At 35.6% G+C, this 24148-nt stretch overlaps 1 protein-coding gene across 1 annotated transcript in view; it reads left to right on the top strand.

The window, feature by feature from the left end:
• CDKAL1 (CDKAL1 threonylcarbamoyladenosine tRNA methylthiotransferase) overlaps nt 1–24148 on the top strand; it is a gene marked incomplete in the record, with an annotated part of 329662 nt that overhangs the window by 199796 nt on the left and 105718 nt on the right. The window contains 1 exon segment of the mRNA XM_072411623.1: nt 6817–6997. Within this exon segment, the coding sequence (XP_072267724.1) occupies nt 6817–6997 (181 nt within the window).

Raw genomic sequence — 24148 nt, 5'->3', positions numbered from 1 at the left:
AGTGAAGCATTGGCTAGCCTGTTGTCTCTCTTTCACATATCCATTATAGGTTAAAATATAATCTCTTTGGTTAGGTCCAATGAGCACTGCTTAAGAGTTGGCTGTGACAATTGGCATTAAGGTGCTTTTGTTTGTAGAATTTCGACATTAAATATTGAATTTTCTAAGTAGTGTCTAAAATACCAAAATAAAGAAGAGAAAATGGGACTTTCAATAGTCAAATGATATATTTTCGGTGTTTTAAAACAGTGGTCGCCAACCCTTTAGGTTCCATGGACCACTAAAATTACCGACTACTGACCACGCATGCGTGGGGAGCCGGGTGTCACTCAAAGGGGGAGAAACCTCCCCCATAGTGATGTCATTATGGCATAACCCCACCCACTCTCCCATCGCTGATCGAAGCCTGTGATGGAAGAGTGGGCGGGTTGTGTCCAGGGATACAGCCCGCCCTGAGCCTAGGAACTGCACAGGGGACTTGATCAGCGGCTTTGGCGGGTGCGTCCCCACAGCGTGGTCCTTCTCCTGACCCCGCTCGTGGGTGCACCGGCCAGAGCTGCGGACTCCCAAAATTTTCTTGCGGACCACCGGTTGGCGACTGCTGCTTTAAAATAATATAGTTTATTCCATTCATAATAAAAGTATTCATTATTATAATGATCCTTAAAAAGTTGTCCATCCTATGCTATAAATTATAGTCCTCCAATGAGTCCAAAAGAACCTTTTGTGCTCAACCTCAACACATTTCCTTAGGAGGTGTGCATATAACGAGTGTATGGTGGTCAATACCCCTGCTCCCAATTCCGGGCAGCGCAGCACATGATCAAAATATTTAAATGCATAGTCATCCACACAAAAGTGCTAGGAACTTCATGTGTGATCACAGATCAAATAGAGTCAAACTAGCGTGATAATTATTATGCTTAACCTTTTTTTTTTCCCCTTCTACTTTCTATCGTATAGATAAGTTTGTACCAAAACACTAGCAAATTCTAATCTGCATGAAATGGAAATTGTTTACCTTCCAAGTTTCAGCAGTGCTTTTGTTTTCTGTTAAAATTTTCTCCAGTTTTTCAGATACCTTGTTTTAAATCTAATGCTGAAGTATGTGCTCCAGATTCAGTGTAACTGCAAAGTGAACAGTTAACCCACCTATTTCATGGAACTTTCAAATGTTCCATGTCGTTGGAATAAATAACACATAATTTTTGGTGAATGCAGAAATTACCTGTTTTTACATACAATTAAAAAATAATGAAATACCTTGAATGTACTGTTTATTTTTATTTATTTTTATTTCTTTTGTTCATACAAAGGATTTATTGTTACTTTATGACATTTTTTTTTTACAGTAAAACATTTGAAAATTATTCAGGTAAGAGGTTAAGGTAAAAGTTTACCCTTAAAGCTTTTCCTGGAGTGTTCAGTGTTAGGACAATCTCACTGAAAGCTCCAACAATAGCCATCATATGTACATCCCATCTACCCTGATACTGTCTTCCGTGACCTTCAAATTTTGGTGGAATTGTTCACCTCGCTCATCACTGACTGCACCAAGTTTTTCCGGGAAGTTAGAAAGAAAGATTGCTATGCAGAAAATATCAATCTTTCAATATTGCAACCAAGTATTTTCTAGCTCTCCAAAAGTTTCTGGACAATTTCTGTGTAATTATTTGCTCGTGTGTTTCTAAGAAAGTCCTTGACAATGGCTTTGAATAATACCCAAGCATTCTAATATTTTGCCATTGTGAAGGAGGACACACTTTAAGCTCCGTTTTGAGCTATCGATGAATGGTCGCCATTCAGTTGAGTTAAAGATTAGAATTCCCAATTCCTCCATTAAACCAGGTATGTTATGGCAATACACAAAGCCACTGTAAGTTCTAAAGTCCTGCAGAAATGGTTTGAAAGTATGATACCTTTGTTTCTTTTTCAAGTAAGTTTTTCTCATGCAGTCTTGATGCTAGGAGTTCTAAACCCTTCTTCAATAGTCCCAAATCACGTGCCAAATCACTCAACTCATGCCAATCAAATCCCTTACAAACAGAGTCCTCTTCAATTTCAAACTCTTCATCATTGTTGTCACCTACATCACCATATTAATGTTCCTCAAGAGAGGGTAGTGTAACGAAAACCGCCACTGGGAATTCATCTGAATGAGCCACTGGACGTTGGTAGACTAGGATACTCTGTTACATTTATTTTTCTTGGTATATCCTGAAGTTTTCACTATACAAAAGTAACAGTCACTGAAATGATCTCCTGGCTCTCGCCAAACCATAGGTATACCAGATGGCATCTTATCACGTGTTCCCTTTGTCCACATCCATAAACCCTTGGACACACTGTTTGCACACCAAGACTTATCTTGATCACCAAGTTTAACTTAGAAATATGCCAGATAGACTTGCTCTACAAATGTGCTGATGTTTGCCCTTGGTGAAACTGCGACAGATATAACAAAATGAATCAGGATTGTTTAGGCACTCACAGAAAACAGCACAGCCAGACATGATCTGAAAGAAAAGAAATAAGTGTGTAGGTAGAAAAATAAATTTTGCTTATTCACTACGTAGAGCAGCGCACAACCTTTGACCACACTGTCTTGCGTGTGAATGAATAGCCTATACAAATCCACGCTACAGTAATCGCATTAATAAAAAGCGGTAGAGAACTAACTGCACTTTGAGAATCAGCATACCTCGTTTAGTGTAAATAAACTTAAAAATTGAAGTCTTCAAAAAAATTGTTCAAAATTGTTTCCCAGTGTAATATAACCAAGAAAAAAAGTTTAAACTGTAAATTGTATTTTTTTTTCCATACACAAAAAAACACGAAGTTAATACTTAAATATCTATTCGTAACAGAGATAATCCTTGCTACTACCATAACAATATGGACAAAATACAAAAGAAAATTGAATTTTAGGCTTGATTTTCTGTTAAGGGGACTATGTAGTCTATTCACCAAAAAATAGTTAAAAGTTGTGTCATAAAAAAGACTCTTCGCTTCTGATTTACTTCCTGCAGTGCTAAATGCTTGGTCTTCAGTTGAGCTCCATGTCCTTAGTCATATAGGGAGAAACCATAGAGCACACCAGACCATCTGAAAGGTTTTTAGATGCTGAGGATTGTTAAGCTAATGCAACACTTGCAAAATCTGTTGCTCACTGGAAAGGTAATTATTATACCTCTTCTTGTGGGTGCTTAATTTTGTTTTTGTAGTGCTCATTGTTTTAAAGAGGATCTAAACTAAAAACTGCCGAAAAAAAATACACTTACCTTTAATCCCGGGGGTGTCCTGCAGCTGGTCCCGGGTCATCCCGGAAAAAGTCACAGAGCGGGCGCTCCAGGTGCCGCCATCTTCCTCTCTTCTTCTGGGTTCTTCATACTACGTTACCCGACCCAGGCGCGAGATCAGGTGACGCAGGCTGAAAAAAAATTTGCCAACTGCGCGTGCGTGAGAGCAGCAAATTTTTTTATTTGGACGAAATGGCTCCTTTTGCGCATGCCCAAAGGAGCACCCAAGAGCCTACTTCATGTGTCCCGGGAGGTTTTGCGCTCCCATTCATTCTTGATTGCCTAGACGTTTGGAAATTAGGGGGCGGTGCTGCACTTTTTTAAAAAAAAACAATTTTTACCTTACATAAAAGGGCTGTCTACCCTTTCATTTAAAGTGAAAATTCTGAGTTTAGGTACGCTTTAAGCAGATGGTCAAGGATTAGTCACTAGTATTTGAGGGCAGGTGCAGACCTGTAGCAAGATCAAGCAATCCTACATGGTTAGCTGCCTGCCAAACACTCAGGAATTCACCTTGCAGTTCTGGTTTCTAAAGGACCAGCTCTTGCACATTTGATAGTGGGTGGCAGTTCTACTGAACCATTAATTTTCTATTGGACTGCCACGAGTAGATGCTAATTTTAGCGTTCCCCCTGTGGAGGTAGTTTAATGGCAAGAGGAAGTGGTAACCACTCTGCAACCTCACTCCCAGTCTGCATGTAGCCTAAAACGTAACTCTTTGCATGGGCAAGACCAGGGAATCAACAGTCCTCCAGACTTTGGAATTAATAAATGATTCTTAACTGTGAAATTTTCAGGGGTAGGTTGGAGGAAATTTAGTTCCATATATCATATATGAACTGTGAAGTACAAAACAATTCCCTTACTTTGTAGGTTTTGAATGAGTAAAGTTTGTTCCCTAGCATTTTTTCAGAGGAACAGTGATGTCAGCACAATGCAGACATCACTGATTTGTGTTTAGGAACACTAATCATATTTCATGGTAGCCACAGTTATCAACAGAGGGGTAAGTGGAGTATGCATAAAATGTAAATGAAAGACTAGTGGGCGACATTGTATCCAAAGGCCGTATGTCTGCCACATTCCGGAAAAGCATTCAGTCATTTTGATAAATAACATTATAGTGACAAGTGTAGTAACAAAATATCACTTGTACATAAAATGCTGTGTAATAATAAGTGCACTAGACAAATCCTAGTTCACCCAGCTTGTAAAAGAGAGTGAGAGGACAACTTTTGGCTCAGAAAATATATGTTTGACTTACCTGCAAAAAAAAAAAAAACTCTTACTCCAGCCATGAGTGCACTAGCAGTGTCACATGGCAGAAAATGCACTGAAACTTATCTTGAGGTTACAGCAAGATACTGGGTAGCACAAATAACTTCAATAGATTACTTTAGGGCTGCATTTACATTGTGTGCATAGACCTGGTTGTAAGAAATATTTTAGAATTTTTGTTTTTCTGTTCATAGGGCTGGAATTTTTTTTAAAAAAAGGCACAAGAGGTGGGTGAAAATCTTTCCAAAGTAAAGCAAAAACTCAAAATTGTATCAAGTGATCAAGACTAATGGAGAAAATGAGTCTTCTTAACAGGAACATAGAGAGCAGGAAACTTGCCATTCATATGCTCTGAAATAAACAATTGACAATAAACATATTTTAATGGTTTTGTTGCTGAAGTAAAAAAAAGTTAAACTTCAAAATTGCTTTCCCTCCTAATGTTATAAAAGAGCAGGTAATGCATACAATATCGATGCTTGGGTTTCCTATTAACATTTCATTTTTATTTTCAAATGATATGAAACTACTCTTTGATAAATGGCTGTTTGATAATTGGTAAAAATTGTATACAAGTTTTGGAAAACGTATGTAATCTGTACATATCAACCTTAAAAATTATCAAAATGAAATTAATTGCCATTTTGATGTTTGCTTCTCTTAATAAACAATAAAATAACACTTAATGCTAGCATAGGAAATCTAAAGGCTTATAATATATGAAAAAGTTAAAATGTATTGATTTGTTGTGTTAATATCATCAAAAAGAACATTTTATTCTAAAAAGCAATGAAGATTGCTATCATCAGCAAACTAAATTGATTGTAGAACAGCAGGCCTTCTGTATAAAACATATTTTTATGTTGGTTGCCCCTAGTAACTAGTTAAATTTTAAGTTAGGTTTCATCTCCTCTATCTGTTTTGCAAAGAAAATATTCTTTTTACAAATACTTAGGTTGCAGAAATTCTACCTCATCTATCATCTGTATTATTTAACACGCAGGATCAAGCCCTTTTGTTTTCTAAAACGTTTATAATGAAAAGGAGCAACAATCATGTTGCAAAGAGCAGCCACTAACAAATGTCAGTGACGCTACTGATTCTTTGTGTAATTACAATATTTACAGCTACCATTTGAGCAAATGGTTTGTACCTGATTGCCCTTTGCCTTTCTCAAGGCTGCTTGATTTCTTCTTTAATACTCAAGCGTTTTTTCAAAAACTTCATAGTCATTCAATTTTTCCTGGCATTTCTTTATGGCAATATTGAAAATATTCTATATAATATATTTAGGGTAAACTTATTTGTTTTTTTTGTTTTTTTTTATTATGGTGGATTTGCACCTGTTGATCATATGGACCCATTTGCATTAGCCATTGGAACAATACATGGAAATAAGTTAAAAACCTTAGTTTAAAATTTAAATTTAAATGTAAGACCAAAAATTTAGCACTGTTAATTCCAAACACGACAAAGAGCAAAGATAGAAAATCTTACTTGGCTGCACTGCCTGTACAGAGTGGCTTCTCTGGGTCCTGCCCCCGTATATGTTCAGTCAGTGAGAATGAATTATAAACCTAAATATGTCATGGTCTGATAACATGCTGTTCATTCTTGGGGCATGCATGTTCCAATGCCAGGTGAATATGTGCATTCTGTCAAGCGAACTCTTAAACTTACAACTGTTACATTACCAGTCGTACAATATTCTTTGCAACATTACATTGTTTATTCTGAAAAGATTGTTTAAAGATTAGACTGCAATGTATAGTAATGTTAAAAAATAAGATATTTCTTCCTAATCACTCTGCCACTTGGAGCATGATTCTTTCCTTCACTGATCTTTCAACTGACATTAAAGATGGGTGTATTAATTTATTTATAGGACTCCAACAATGTGGTACTGAATTCCACCTGTTACTGACCACTAACAATTTGACCCAAATTAGTTGTATCCTCCTTATGATCTAGAATATCCCACTTTTTCTCGATTTCATTCTGTGCTTTTAAACAGCTGTGTATTGTTTACATTGATACAAATTTTAAGTGGTTTTTAGTTGTTCTATTGAATTTTCTGGTGGTAAAGTTTATAGTAAAGAGTCTTTTTCATCTCTCTGGTAGGGAAGAGGTTAAAGTAATATTAATCATTGGCCTCTGGGAAATTAGTTGTAAAATACTTGGTAGAATGTGAAATCCCTAGACTACAGTTTAACATGTTTTTTTTCCATCTGTCTTGTAGAGTGCCCGGAATTACAATTGCTACGGACATAATCTGTGGCTTTCCTGGAGAGACGGATGAAGATTTTAAGGAGACGGTAAAGCTAGTTGAAGAATACCGATTCCCTAGCCTCTTCATTAATCAGTTTTACCCGCGCCCAGGGACCCCAGCTGCGAAAATGGAACAGGTTCCAGCTCATGTGGTAAGCCTTTTTATCCAAGTTTAAAGGTTTGTAGCTTTTGAGGCATTTCCTAGATAGTTATTTTTATTATAGTGCAGTATCTGCTGACAGCTGTGGTATTATAGTGTGTAAACATGTGTTCTACCTGTTGGATGCTGGGATAGTTTGAATATACTTTGGTACTGGGTCAAAAAACAACAAAGACAGAGATTTAAGCAGGGTTTTTCGGCACAAACGATGTATTCAACATACATTAACAAAATGTTGTTAATGTATGTTGAATACATCGTTTGTGTCGAAAAACCCTGCTTAAATCTCTCTTTGTTGATTTTTGATCTATTGAATGATGAGGGTAGGCACGTTATTGCTCTATTTACAGTCACTGTGATATACCACCATTGCCACATCTCCATTATACTTTGGTACTGTACAATAAATAAGGAGCTTGGTATGTATTGTCAGTTAAACCCAATAGTGATATACTACTTGTGCACACGATAAAGAATTTTAACATGCCAAAACTGTTACTCAAAAAGTTTAAATTTTCTTTGAGATAGGAAAGACCTAGTTAATATCATGTTATTGGTTAGTAAGTAGTACCTTAAACAATGTTAGAAAATGTATTTAATGATCTATTTTACCAAAAGTAAACTCCAGAAAATGTCAGTTTACTTTTAGTACCTTGGCGTTCCTGTGCCCACCCACAGCTTCAGTCTTTAGTAATGTAATGATGTCCTTACTGTGCGGCGTGAGAATCTGCAGGCCGCACAGTAAGGACCTGCACAGGTACATAGTGTCTTGGGTCTAGCACCAATTATGGGTCTAGGCAGCGGCCAGGCCTGGGAATAAATGCTTAACTTTTTCCCACATCACTTATTTAAACCTTTTATCATTTATATTCCTTGTTTTGAAATCAAGACTATATGTCTGAATGTGATCAGCACCTATTGTCCCACAACCAATTATACCAACGCATAAACTAAAGGGTTATGAAATACGTTATTTAATTACCTTTTCTAATTATTTTATATATGAGTTTTAAATCTTCATTTTATTTCTAGTCATTTTGTTGTCAGATACAAATTTACACAGCAGTCACACAGTCTACATTTATGAATGTAACATCCTATTCTGTACAATTACACAAACAATTTCTTTGTACTGTAGGATGGCCTGAAGCACAACTCTGTTTCAGCCAGATGATAGCTGCTCAGTGTTCTGGGTAACATTCGTTTTATTGTCTTACCCCATGGTAAAAGTAATATACACACACACTGTGGAATATTAGTCTTATTGTAAACAAGTTTAGTTCTGTGACATTATGTAATTTTTTTAAAACTTACATAAATGCTTACAGAATATAAAACTGAATTTACATGCCTCCAAGTATTACAAATCTTGTTTTAACAAAATTACATTTTAAAATTGAAATATGCATGTGGTTGTGGCCTAAATGTATTGTTTTTCCATCCATCTAATCTTAACCATTTGAGAATAATCTGACACTCAAGGATCCTCACGTACATACAGTATGCATATCCATTGGCCAGTATTTGTCAGGAAATCTTTTCTTACCCTTATAGTTTTTTGATCAATGACTAACGTGATAAAATAATTGGATTTTAGATCTCCTACAGAATGATATCGGTCTCCTGTGGTTCCATGCAGCAATCTTTTTACTAGTTTATTTGCAAATCCATTTGTTAAAACCTAACTATCAAAAATTAAAATGCACAGAACACAATATATGATTAGGCTTCTTTAAATAAAAGCTGTCAAATGAGAAATGTCTATAAGATGTTCCGGTGAACTTCTTACATGCTATAACTGCTTTTTTTTCTACTTCAATATAATTAACTCCTTTCGAAGATTGGATCCTTCAAAGTATTCATGGTCTCTGTGTTCTTGGGCAAATGGTAAACCAGGAAAAAGGAAAAAATTGTAATAATTTTTTTTCTTTTCAATAAACCAAATGTCAGATCCACCATTCCCTTTTATCTGTCATACGTAGTCTAATTCCTTCCACTTTTTTTCCCCCTTCACTTGAAGTAGGTCTAGTTAATGCTTATAGTTCATTTTATATTTATGTTCCCTGAAGATAACAACTAAAAACAGTCCTCACAGTAGCTTGACCACATGTACAGACAATAGCATTTTTCTTTTCCTGCATTAGAGAATTATATGTTTCTAAAGGCATGCCAGCAGAGTTGCTTGTCTTTTGACAGATAGTGATATGGAAGATTCTGCAATCAAGGAGATGTGTGATAAACCAACAGTGCATCCAGTTATTATTTACATATTGAAACAATGTGCACTGCTTTAAACTTTATTATGCTCATATAATATACAGCCTTCTCCTATCCTTTCCTTTGGGTTTTATAAGATAACAAGATCTGACTTGCAAACAGAGTAACTATAATCCTTCCGGGTATTTATTTCCTTTGTGGCTCTCTCTATCCTTGAACCAACAAAGGTGTAAGACTATTCTTAATCTTTTCATTAACCTCACAAAGGAGCAGTCTGCATATTTTTGCAGTATGATTAAAATCAAATCCTGTATGTGGGAATACAATACATACAAATAAGTGTTGCGTATTTGTTAATTGATGTTTGTAGGTTCTGTGGAGAGACACCTTTGCTCAATGCCATGGAGAGATGAATGTTGGAGCATTCAAAACTTGATGTTTTCTCATGTGTCATATCTCATTCATATTTAAATTTAGCACTGTAGTATAACTTAACCCTATGTAATTTTGAAGAAATGACCCTATTTGTTGGGTTCTTATGACTTATCAGTTATATATCCATGAAATACCTGAGATAGGGTAAATTTGAGTGGTTTGTGACTTCTACTACTCAGAACATCATATTGTTGTTGAATCATAATCTTTTTATTAATGCATAAAGTGTGTGCATACTTTTGTTTAAAATTAATATATTATGCATATGTAGTATCTTACATGTGGCACTATTGAACAAACCCAGAAAAAATTGAAAGTGTTAAAACACATAGCATACCTTTGCAAACAATAGGTGTAGTTAAAACATATGTGTAGATTAAGAGTACAGTGTTTCATAGTGATTGCACTTCTAGTGGTAAAGCTACCATGATCATACTATAGCCGTTTTGTCATAAAAAGTAAACAAGGTAAACATTAAAAAGCCATTTCATGGCTTTCTATAACTTTTAGTTTTAAAGTAGTACAGTTAATGATGTCTGACTCAAAAATGTAATAATTAATCTTAAAATTACCTTTAATAAATAAAGTTGAAGCACATTCTTAGAATTTGTGAATGTTACCAAGGGTTACCATTTTACAAAAGCATGCCACCTTACCAGTTAGAAATGTTATGCAATACAGAGTCATAACACAGTTTGCGTTAGTGCTGCATTCCTTACAGTATTTAATAATATCAAAACAGTCTTACCCATATAAATGTTTGCTTTGTTGTCATTATCTTTCCACGTATGGCACTATGCTAAATACGCAAATTGACAAGGATCTAATAAATTAAGTTGGAAGTCAAAATCACATCAGATTTACCTAAATAAAATATCTTTTATGCTGTGAGGAGGCATATGGTAAATGTGAAAGTGGGAAAAGGAAGACAACTGCCAGCTTTCCATGATCTCTTGATATAAAACATGTACCTATTCTGTACTAGAGAAAATTGCAGTAGAAACTGAAGAAAAGTTTCACTGCTGCTTTCATATCCATCCTGTAGAGTGGAGTAATTTCCATACACCTGTACTGATACCCAGTTATCCCATCAATCGAATGACGTTTCTGCCAATGATGTATAATTGAAGGAATTATTCTTCTGAACAGCACATTTCTTTGAGCAGAAATTATTACTTGTAGTTATCAAAAGGGACCTTAAACCTTATCTAAAATGATACTGAAAGAAGAGGTCTTAGTTGCATTAAAGTAACAAAATATTTGGAAGCCACACTTTCAAAAAGCCTATTCACGTGTACAAATTGCAAGTCAATTTTAAACATTTACTACCAGGTAAAATTACCTATTTCATTTTTTGTTTTTGTTGGGGTTGGCAATTTATCTACTTTATTCACAGTGCCTTATGTAATGAGCCAATATGCCTGCATTTTGTCAATTTATAATGAATTATAAATATGAATATTTTAAATATGAATACACATTTACCTTTATGTATGTGTAAGCTGATTACAGGTAGTCCCAAGGTTACATATGAGATAGGGACTGTAAGTTTGTTAAGTTGAATTTGTATGCAAGTGTATGTAAGTCAGGACAGGTACATTATTTTATTAAATGCAGTTAGGACAGATGTTTGTCTCAACATATTAGGCAGCGTGGTGTTACTGTATTAAACCCTCACCTCACAAACAAAGCAAAAAAACAGCAAAAAAAAAATAGTCCTAGGCATTTAACTTTTGGAGCAAGCTCTGCTTGTCTCGGTCATTAAAGTGATACAAGAGGTTGCAGAACAGCAAAAGACTTCTTCTGCAAGTCATGCGACATTTGTATCTAGGAGACGTCCGTATGTTGGATGTCCTTAACTCGGGGACTACCTGTACTTTAAAATAGAAACTTCCCATTTAGAGTCAAAAAAGTTGTTAGACTATCACAACGTCTATCACCTACTACCTAGAATTATGGAAGTTTGTGTGAGAACATTTTCATTCTGTTTGGTTACTGAGACATGAAGTGAGGTTATATTTTTTAAAAAGAAGCAAGTAGCAATACAAATTTGATAGAATTCTAACTTTTTTACAATATAGCCAAAATACAAAAAAAATGTTTTGGCTGAAGTTTTTTTGTAACAATGTAAAAATTTACTAGAATATTGGCTTTATTATATTCTTTACAAACTTATATTCCTTCAGTTTAAAACATATAATATATATTAAGATAGGGTTTTTCTTCTCTCCATTTATAGAATCATACCAGCATATTAGGGTATACTGTAGACATTTAATTTATTTAAGTTGCATGTTTGTATAAACCCAACATATTTATAGAACTTTTTTTTTTTAGTTTGTGTTGTATTTTCCTTAGCACCAACTGATTAGATGTTATCAACTATTTTTCTCTTTTTTTTTCATTTGGATGTGCATTATTATCAATGTCATCCCATCTGTAGCATATTTGTACAGTGAACAGACTCATTGGTCACTCTTTTTTTTTAGTGTTTTTTTGTGCTGTGAGTTAATTTCAACAACCACAGCTGTGCTTTACCATGTAAGGCCCATTGGGAGGAGCAACTATTAATATTGGCTCTGACATTCAGTTGTGTCTTTTGAACTTGAAGCTACTTCTTGATTTAGTAATGATCATAACAGCAACCAAGCACTAGTTTCTCTTTAACTTCCAGAGGACTTGGGTTCTAAAAAAAAAAAATCAGAGTTCAAAGTAACAGCACAGCTCCATACGAATTACCAGCTTTGCTTTTTTATACTGTTTTAACACAGAATGAATAAAGGCTGACCACCAGCAGAAATGCCTATTTTACAGGTGGTATCCTATCCTGTTGTTAAAATATATACTTCCTTAAATATATTTTATCTTCTTTTACTAAAGGGAAGGAGTTATGTTTTATGGGAAATTTTATTTAAATATTTTATGAAGGTTAATATTTATTACGTTCATTTGTGTAATAACTTAAACATCACAAGGCATCTTCCGTACACTAAGACTGGGTCTACACAGACTGTTTACTCAGTGTTTACCTTGAGGCTTTAAAAGCCCATGTTTGAAATTACCATGCATTACAGAGTGGTTAATCTACACAAGGGCATCTCCACGAGGCCTGTATTTGAGCGTTAACGCTCCTTGCGGCATTTTTCCGCATTTAAACATAAACGCAGTAAACTGCAGCATATACATTTTCCAGTCCAGTCATTCTGTTGTATATATGCAATTTTTCTCCCTAAACTCTTTTCAAACAGTACAGTAAATCAGCCCCTGGAAATAATGCACTAATTACAGAAAACATGCTACATGCTGGATGACATAACCTAATGTTTATGCTGATTTTTTTTTAAACTGTTTGAAATATTTACCACAAACACTTAATAATCTGTTAGGTCAGTCTGTCTTCCTCAGGACGTAGCAAGTTTAAAAGATTGCTTTATTTAAAAGTTGGATGCTTTTCAAGAATCACAGAATTTACCTGGGTTGTGAAGTATAGACAACAGGGACTGTTCATCCAATTGCCCCATGGGATCAAAAAGGAATTTTTTCCCCTGTTGAAGCAAAGAGTTTTTTTGCCTTCCTTTGGATTACCTGACTATAGAGTTTTCATCTCGGATATGTTTATTTCCCTAATGTTTGAACTTTCCTTTTTTCAACTTAACAATGTACTTAATTATGTTGTGCCACAAGCAGGACACTGGGAGACACAGCTAAAGAGTTATGTCACCTCACATTGATTGTAAGTATTTACTTCCACTCTGTTTTGGCAGTCATTTGCGAAGTGCTTTCTTGTTGATTCATGTGTCTGTGGCCAGTTCCCTAACAGGGGAAATGCTCTTGAGTGTTAATCTACAAACACTTACTGGCTCTGTGAAGTCATGTCAACAACAGAACTTTGCAGACAGTGTTGGGTAGAAAATGATCACAATGATTGTGTGTTACCACGTGCCCTTGGTGCCACAGTCGAGGAGCACTCACTGTGTTCATATCAATAGAAGGCAGATGGAGAATAGTGACCTTGGTAGACCTTTTTAGTGTAACAGGAGCACTTGGGACAAATATTCTAACCTGCCTTGTTAGGTCCCTTAAGAGGAATCTGCAATTTATTACACACAAAATAATCCCTCGATCAAAGCAAAATAAAATGTCAGATCAAGTACCTCATGTATGGACAACAAATGTCCCTGGACACTTGGTGGAATTTTCAAAGCGGCCTTAGAGGAGGTTGCTTGCATCGATTGTTGAAATAGGAAGAGGAGAACAGAAGTGATTGTCAATATACTCATATACTTTGTCTTCTTTGTAGCTCTAAGTGTCTCGATCTTCAGGTATGAATATAAGGAGTGGGTGAATGTTTCAGGAGGCACGAACATATGGAAATATTGCAGAAATGTAATTTGTGCCTGGAAAAGGTGTGCATACCAGACAGCTTCCTTGGTGGACAACTAGAAAAAAAAAGTTTTTTCTATTCTGTTTAATTTTATGATAAAGTATTTCCTGTATTGATTATAACTTTAGTTTATTATAAACATTTTTTTCTATTTGAAACTACAAATACATTAAATATCTTACTTCTTTTTTCCAACATCTTAAATAGGTTAGTCATGCTGCTGCTGTTAGCTGATGAGGAATTGTCGGGATTTCATATTGAATAGAGGCTGTTTTGGGACCAGTGTAGTGTTTGATCATCGGCTAGAGGAGTGTAGTTTATCAAGGCTTTCTGCACTGTGACAGAAAACAATCTTAAATCCCATATTTCAGAGATGGAAAATATCTCAAGGTCATTTCATTGGCTCTGATTAAATTTTGAGTTTTTTTCTTCTTCTCTCCAGTCCCAGGTCTAGGTCAAAGTAATTGCACACCTATCATGTCTGGATGTGTACCATAACTGTGTAAATCTATTACAGGTTGTCTTCTGTTATCCAAAGCACATGCTTTATTGCACTCACAAAAAGATCGAACAGTTTCCATAAAAAGTCCTTTGTCTTTGCATTATGTATTTTTCATCTGCAGAGTGGACAATGGAAATTTGAACTGTATACCAGCCCAAGTTCTCTCTCTGTTGTATGTAGTTTTAATATGAACACATTTATGTTCGCTGAGAAACCATTATATGACAACTTGTTGTATAGATTCAGTCTAATTATGGGGAAAGTTTGTCCCCATGTTCTAGCACTTCTGTGTGATTATCTCCTTGGTCCATAATGCAGGTACTATTGTAGCCATCCTTCTCCGAGCACTACCTAAGATGCCTTCACTAAGAACCCACACTTTAGTCTGCCAGATCACCCATGTCATTAAACCTTGGTGTTAGATTTAGGAAAATTATGTCATTCATTTACCAGGAAACAACTGCAACCAGTATATTAAGTATTACAAACTAATCCTCCATACAGACTCATAAGTTATTCAATTCAATTCAATCTTGTTTTGTACAATGCAAGACCACCTCTCCTGATTAGACCAGTTTGTTGTTGGAGCATCCAAGACATTGCTTTAGAGCTTGTGCATAGTGATTTATTTTAGGATTGTAGGTACCTCTCAATTTTTCATGTTACTGTTGCAAACCCCTTAACTTTTTCACTACTGGGGACATATATCATGGCAGGTTCTCACTTGGACACCCATGAACATCTATATTGTAATGGCTTTAAAATAAATATGCAGATTTTGCATGAAAGATTTTGACTCAACACAGAGCAATGCAGAATAAAGCCAGAGTAAAGGGACTTGGTGAACCCCTGCAGAAACTGATTGCAGAGGCACACATAGACCGATGACCTCTCAGGTCATATTTGATATTCCGGTGTAGAAAGCATGGTGGGTAGGAGATTGGAATGGGGAACTTTTTATATTTAGTGTCCACCTGAAGCATGAAGTTGGGACACTGGTGGTCTGTTTAAGACACCTATTGTGTTTAGTTAGATAGTTAGACCACTATCTAACTAAACACTATTGTGTTTAGTTAGATAGTTGTGTAATAGTTAGACCACAACCTAACTATTTGGTGACGAAAGGGTAGTATTGCTGTATCTTTCTAGTGGAGTAAGAATTAGGCCTTGGAGTAAAAAGATGATGGTCATTCTGTTATAACATCATTATTTAAACCTAAACCACAGACATATATTTTGAAACCCTAATGAGTTTAGATATGCATATGTGTGTGTATATATATATATATATATATATATGTACATTTTAAACACAGCTAGAAAAATATTGGAGTTTGATTTACTTCACATCCCTTAAACGACATCACCTGAGCACCTGCACTGGGAGTAGAAGGCACACTGCTTGGGCCAACAAGGTGTTCTGCTTCCTTATGAGCTGACAAGCAATAAGTGGAAAGGAGCAGGGAGCCTACCCCATTAGGCTGTTGCTGCTCATTTATTGTTTATAGACTAAAATCTGGTTGATGACCAGGCTGTGCTGCTTACTGGAAACAAAGGAAAATGTGGTAATGCTTTGTAAATGTTGCACTAAATGGATACAAATACAAATCCTTTGATTTTAATTTACTTCCTGTATACAATCATGAAAAAAAATGTACACACTCATTCAATCCTAGGGTTTACATATCAGAACATTAAAATCATTTCCAGCATTAGTGGGAATTAAAATTAGGTAAATATGACCAGTAGTTCAGATGAAGATATATTATGCCATGTAATTTACCAAATCCAAGTCAAAATGCAGAAGCAGTTTTGTGAAACATAAATTGAGAAAAAAAGTAAACATTTAAGACTGTTGCCAATCTTCCCAGGAGTGGAAGTCCTAACAAATGTGCCCGAAGGTCAGACCATGCAGTGCCTAAAAAAATTTAAAAAAAAACGCTACATCTTAGACTCATTAGGCACCAGCATGATAAATGGTAATGTTTATGACAATACAAATAGAAACAATTTGAGCCCTCTTCTTTGTAAAAATAAACACTTCAGGATGGCTTAGGTTTGCAAAGCTGCCTCAGAACAACCACAAGGTTCTTGGAACAATGTCCTCTAGACAGATGAGATCTAAGTGGAGATGTTTGGCCATAATAAACTGCTCCACTTTAGGCAAAAAATAAACATGTCATATGAACACAAACTCCTCATACTAACTGTCAAGAATGGTGGTGGAGGTGTGTTGTGTTGGACTTGTATTGCAGTACAGGACCTAGGAATCTTGCAGTCATTGAGTGAAACATGAACTATATACCAATTTTTTTAGAGTTCAAATGTGAGGCCATCTATATACCTGCTAAAGCTTGTCAAAATGTATTTATGCAACAGGACAAAGATCCATAACACACCAGCAAAATTACAATAGAATGACTACAAAAGACAGATGAGACAAGACATTGTAGTCCAGACCTCCACCAGATCTATTGCAACCCTTAAAACTATGCTTAAACAAATGCCCACAAACTGAGGTAATGGTATAGGAATAGTGGGATACGGTTTATCCACAATATTGTGAGAAATGAGGAAGTTATACAGAAAACAACTTATTAATGGCAGTCATTAAAAATTACTTAAGCTAAAGGTGTTTCTACAACTTGCTAAATTATGGAGTGTACATAGTTTTTCACACCAGACTTATCTATTTTGGCTTCATTGTTGCTAAGTAATGAAACAGTGGAGTCCGTTTTGTGTTTTACACTGCAGGTCATAGTTAAATCATTTTAACTCTGCCTAGGGACCAGATATTTTTTTATTATGCCCACATACCTAAAACCTTAGAATTAGAAGATGGTATGCTTACTTTTCATATGACTATGTATATCTGCTATGTATATATAAGTCATGTACTGCTTATTGTTTGTCATACAAACTGCAGAAGACTAAAACCTTAAAAGATAAACACAATGTAGTGACAGCTGTTTCCTATTGTCCTTTAGGGAAACATGTTTCAACTGACATACCTGTACTTCTGCTTCTTGCTATAATTTGTCCTGCTTACCTTCTCATCTGCTTTGCCAATGTATCTCACTGTGGGTAATTAAGTGACAATTTGCAATAAATTACATGGTTTTGCATTCAATGCAGTTGCATAGTTTTGTTTTTATGTGTAACAAATCAAGTAATTTGGGCACAAGTTTCATTTTGATTGTTAATTCACTCAGACCAAGTAAAGGCTCCAGAAGACCAATTTTGTAAATCCATCTTTAGTTTGTGGAGTAGAGGAGGACATTTTAAAGAGTTTATTTGTGAAAGGTTTTTGGGGGTGGTCACATAGCCATATCCTTTTTATCTTTTGAAAAACTATGGCATGTTCCCTGACAGAATCAACCTGAAAAAAAGTGGAACTGCAGAAATTGAAAGTGAATACAAAATATGCCTCCAAAGAAATAAAAGGAAAAGGAAAAAAGAGGAATCTTGAAAGCAAGGAAATATTCCTGAATGTTTTTTACCCACTGTGATCTTTGAGGTATCCATAGAGAATTTAAGGTTATATAACTTGGATGAATAGTAATTAAATGCCTTTGTTGTGTTCTCAGTAGTGTACTGTGTAACTCTATAGGTATTCTCAACTTATGAGACGTATGTGCTAAGTGGTGACTTGTCTTGTTACCGAACTCATAAAAGGCCCTGAAGCACCTGACCAGAGTGATCTTAACTTTATGCAGCATGGGTGATTTAACTTCTAAGCAGGAGGAGGTCACATTCAGGCTGGGGTAGGAAACATTATATGGGATTTCTAAGAAATGGATTTGCCCTAAGAGGCCTTCCTAATGTGCCAACCTTGTTTTCTTAATGTGGGAACTCCTTTAAATTAGGAGTGCCCAGACACAGGCCTTATGGACTTTCCGCACAAACATATGCGATTATAGTACACAGTCACATTAGGTGAGAAAAAGGTTTGCAGTTTCTGGCTAAGATCCTCCTGATCAGAGGGATCTTCACTGAGTCTTCTCAGTCTGAGTTCTTTGGCAAGAGCATGAAATGTCCAAAGTCTACAGAGAGATGGGCATGCGATTGGAATAGGTAATGATTCCTAATTTTGTGAATTGTGCTTGGTCCATTAATGTTCTATTTGAAAGCAAGTTTTACGGTGAATGGAGTAAAAAGTTAACTCTTTGGACAGATGGTGTAATCGCCAGATGTCTTTTAGCTTGTAACTATAAATGATTCTTTTTAACAGCAGAAAGAGATAAATAGTTAACGCTGTGTGATGTGTCAATCGCACTGTGTGATGGGTACAAGAGCGAAGCTAAAATCCCGTTGTTAATTCACTGTCCCACACTAAAATGTCAAAAAAGGTCCAGGATATCCAAGTTTTACTTGGCCAATGTTTTTGTGATAATTTGTAGCTAGAGTGATCAATAGGTTTTATAAAAGCCCTTTGCCAAAAAAGTTACCCATCTTCCCTCCTGCACAACTCCCAAAACACCTAAAGAGTATCGTTAGCAAGTTGGATACTCACTCCCCTTATTTTGAGATCAGATGCACAACCCTCTGGAAGAAATACGGAGTCTGCCTTCTTATGCTTCATGTCAGACAAGAGCATCATCTGCTGTTCCAACCCCCTACTGTACCACCTGAAGAAAAGATAACATACTTTTTACATCTGCCCCAACTAAAATGTACTAGCCCAATCCTTGCTGAGCACTGGAGTTCCTCCCCTGATAAAGAAATTAAAAAAAAAACCCAGAAAACAAACTCCAGAAAAGAGTTGTAGTTGCCTAAAGAAACAATCAGCCAGACCAGTTTAGGACAAGGCACAGAAACTCGGACCTGAGCTGGTGAATCACAAATGAAGTGAAGGTTCTGGCTTGAATCAAGCATTACAATCATGGCAGGCAGGTCCATAGTGGCAGGAGGCATGTTTATGTTGAACAGACCTTTGAGGTTGAGGAGAATCTGACTGGGCATGCATAAAAATGGATTCCTATTCAAAAGTTATCAAAAGGGAGTTTCCTTATTTTCTGGTTTAAAATCCCAGATGTTTTCAGCAGCTGAATATTTCTATGCTGCAAAGAATTGTCATTCTAAAGGCAAAAATGGGTCCCGAGTACTAGCAAGGTGTATCTAATAAAATGACCAATGAGTTTATAATTAACTGTATTTTTACTACTTTAGATTTTAATTTTTTCCCAGATATAGAGATAGCTGGCTTCTGTAAATTGTACATCATTACATGTGATGCCAATCATCTCCCATCACACTTGAGTGAAGTATGAAACATTTTGTGAATACTACTAAAATACAGTAGAACTGTTGAATAATAGATAAACGTAAACTTTAAAATCAGTATGGACTTTTAATTATTACAACCTTTAAGCAAAACATGAGCTTTATGCAATTTTTGAGTTGTCCATTAAAAAAATGTTTTATATACTTGATTGACAATCTAGGCTTGCATAAAGTAATCTAGCAGTAATAATCATAATTTATCCAAAAACAGAAGCTAGAAGTTAATTTTTTGCAACTTGCGTTGATACTTACACATGACTTCTGTTTGAGATTGGTGTGTATTTTATTTATTTTTTTACTTTATTTATTATGGACTGTTGTGATTGTAAAATAAACCAATATTAATGCAATGTTTATTATGGGATTACTGCTTTACGTAAAGAGCATGTATCCTAACATTTTCTGGTTTTAGAAAATGAAAGGGGTGAACCCCCTGTTAGCTTACTTATAGTTGTCTGTGTCCCCTCCCCTTTTTTCCTGCCTTTAAATCTCTACAAAGTTGGTGGAGTTCCCATTTTAGGCATTTGTCATTGGAATTTGTCTAGTAAATAGCATTGCTACCCTAAAATTAATGCTTGATTTTTTTATTCAATAAATGATTTTTCTGATATATATCCTAAATGCTCTTACCTTGTAAATTTTAAATAGGTAACAGCTCAAAGATGTCACAGATGTCTGATATTCAGACATTTGTATTTAGTAGTGGGCAAATTGTCGATATGCCTGTGATGGATGATTTTCATGTCAGCACAGTCACTTGAGTTACCTCCTGTTAACTAGGCTGAATTTCTGCCTTGGTAATTGGCCTTTCTGCTGTTAGTACAATTGGGATACAAAAGTATAAAAAAAAATGTGCTTTTTTCCCCTCCCCATTACATTCTGATATGTGCCTTGAAAGCTTAATATTTAATGTCTGAAGAGAATGTCAAGAGACGATTTAAAAGGTTTGGTGTAATTTTCTCAATTTTGTAGATTGTGGTGGTTAGGCTGTGGCGTTGGGTTGTCTTGGCCTTTTCCTCCATTTGAAATCTAGAGACTTTGGCGGCCTTTATAATGCACACTTGTCAGTCATTACTGAAATGGCTGACATAGGAATGAACATAGTGACATGAGTTTGAGGTATTGTGTTTGTTTTGATGTTTAATGCATGCATGTATTACTTTAAAGAAGTGGACTGATATCTATTTTTTTGGAGGTTTTTAGAGGTATGTCTATTACCTGTCATGACATGCCAACACTGCAAATACTGCATCTTCTGAAAATGTTGGTTGCCTGGCTAATACATTCCGTTAAATCCACTATTTCTGCAAATTATTGTATGTAGTCAGTGACTTGGAAAGTCAGAGACAATATTGCAAAATATTGTTTCCTTCTATATAGGTATGCAAAATGATAAAATGTATGTGCTTATCAACTTAGTAGACATGTAGATTTCAGTACATTTCAGCTTAAATGTATCAAGAAATAAATAATAAATTAATGAGTTGTTGATCACCCAGTTGTTGTGTGCACTCCAAAGCTTCACTACTTTATTAAATTAATTCCATTGGTTCTGGCCATTTTGTATTGATAGCCACTGCTATATTATGATTTATGTGTGAAAGGATTATATGTGTGTTTAGGCTGACCTTCCATTTTCATTGTGGAAACTTGTAATTACTTAAAACTAAGTAATGTTCAATTTGAGAAAACCTCTTTGTGGTGTTAAGTTTTTCCATTTGCTGGAGGTGCCTATTTTCCTTCTTATAGTACAGTTACAAGGGGATCAGTTTCAGTTGTTGCAAATAATGTGTGAATTGTGAGTAGTGCTTGCAAGTACTTAGCATTTTAATGGGCCACACTTAATTGACAATAGTCCTGTAATGGACAGATATTGTCTTACTGTCTCACTTGCCAGCATACACTTATATAATAGTCTACTTTTCAAATTATTATTTGTTGTCAGAATTGTTGAAATGACAACAGCATGGTTGCTCAGTGGTTAGCACTCTGGCCTTTGCAGCAATAGGTCCCAGGTTCGAATCTCGGCCAGGACACTACCTGCATGGAGTTTGCAGGCTCTCCCTGTAACTGCGTGGGTGTCCTTCAGGTACTCTAGTTTCCTCCTACATTCCAAAAACATGCAGTTAGGCTTCCCCACAAAAATGACGTTAGACTGTGTTAAAGGCATAAAAGGACATTAGATTGTGACCCCCCCTTAGGGGACAGCTATTGACATGGCTATGGTCTTTGTAAAGGGCCACATATTATGTCAGCGCTATATAAATACTGTGTAATATTTATAATAAAATTACTCATCTTGCATACTTTCAAGTAACCCAGCTGTTTTTGGGTGGTTTCTTAAAAAGTAAAGTTATAATACAGGAGCTGCTACCCGCCAACAATTTCCTCACACCCGGCTTGAAAATATTTTGGGTTGAACACTGCAGTCCTTCAGGCTTGCAGGTATGTATATGCTTCATGCACATTGATAAGTAGGCTAAGTTTTAAAGAGAAACAATCCTTTATATAAACAACATACACATTATAATGAGATTTTGAATTGTATGCAGATATTACCTGTAGTTCTTTAAAGTTGAAAGTCATTGCAAGTTGTCTATGTTTTTCAGAGCATTCTGTAATATTTGGTTGCTATTTTTGGAAACTTTCTTTGTGTTACCTCTGTCACCTGTATTGCAGTGCATGAAACAATGAAGACTGGTAAATGAAATTAATTTTTGGTTCTTAACTTTCTTAGCTAATGCTATTGTTTTGTGCCGTGGCTAGTACTTGGTCAGAAAATGTATAACTTACAGTACAATAAATTCATACTAACCCTTTGCTTTCAATCTGTTACACATAAAACCATCAGCCACTTTTTTTGACTAGGAGTCCGTTATAAAATCCAATATGTCTGAAATAGCTTAGCAACACGAATAATGCAACAAACTTAAATGTGTGTATTTTCAAGTGCTTCTGGTATGAATAAGCCTTCAGTGGTCATTTAACAGTTTTCTGTAGCCCTTGGAATTAATCAGAAATGACATATGTTCTATATAAACACAACTTCAAAATGTCACTCTCTGTACGTTTGCAGAAAGCTTTGGGTGCTAACAGCATTTGATAACAGAGTGTCCTAACATTCTAGCCTAATATCAAACCTTCTGTTCATGTAATGTGCTTATAATAATCCCTTTGCTGTATGCCTGACAGATATTTATGTGCCAGTGGCAATTCATATAGGTTGGCGAGTCTTTCAGATGAATGTTTGTGGTGTGTGAAGAACATCAATTACTGTTTTGCTTCAAAAACAGCAAGCAATTAGGGTGAATAACTCTGACGTTTATGTTTTGTCCACCCTCTTCAGACTAATTTGTTTCTTTAGTTTGCACTGGGCTGAAATGAAATGAAATGAAAGCTGTGATCAAACAAAGCAAGCATTCCTACCAGACCTCCATAAAAGTCATTTTATTCATGGTCAAGTCATATCTTTGTAGAGAATTAGCAACATTATTAGTTTTTACAAAGACAAGCTTCACTTCTGATTACTGTTGTTTTTGTCATGTCTATATTCTTCTAATGCAGCCGTCATTTAATGACAGGGCTGAATCTTCCATGTCGATGACCTTGGTGATGGATTCTCCTTTTACTACCCTGTTGCTACAACGTTGGACGATATCACTGAACGTCTAAAATAATTACAAATTGTTTGCGCTTTAGGTAAACCTGTTGAAAATAATTTCAACTTATTTTCAGTAAATTAGGAAAATGAAGCCAGTAACTAAACAATAATTTTTGGAAACTAATTACCAAAGCAATCCATAGAGCTGTTTATGTTACATACTATATACCTATATATCCAAACTAAAGGCCCATTAATAGTCACTGGGGCTGTCAATTACATTAAGAACCAGTAACAAAGTTTACCGAAAAGGTAAAAGTAGGACCAAGCTCAATATTCAAATTAGACATTGGCGTTGAGAGAACAAGGTTTTCTGAAAGGTGAGTTAGGTTTGAGATTTAAATAATTTAGAACATTTACATGTTCTGAGTAAGCCACCAAGACACTTTAAAGCAAAGCCTCATTCACCTCATGCTCCTAAAGTGTCAAACAGAAGTTTAATTTTCAGAGTGTACAACATTTTTAAATCAAAACTAAACTGCAAATAAATTAAATTTTGACCCCGTGATGTTTTTTCCCCATAATGTGCAAGTATGCACAGAAAATTAAACTCACATATCCATGCTCTTCTCCTTTACTGACACTTCCATTTTCACCTTGTCCTCTTCTCCTCAGGTAGAGCAGGTAGATCTGCTCCGCGATCTACCGGTAGATCCACGTA

The sequence above is a fragment of the Pyxicephalus adspersus genome, chromosome 5 (assembly GCF_032062135.1).
Source record: "Pyxicephalus adspersus chromosome 5, UCB_Pads_2.0, whole genome shotgun sequence".
Classification (NCBI taxonomy): domain Eukaryota; kingdom Metazoa; phylum Chordata; class Amphibia; order Anura; family Pyxicephalidae; genus Pyxicephalus; species Pyxicephalus adspersus.
Note: the sequence above shows the minus strand (reverse complement) of the source record. Positions and strands in the feature narration are given on the sequence as shown.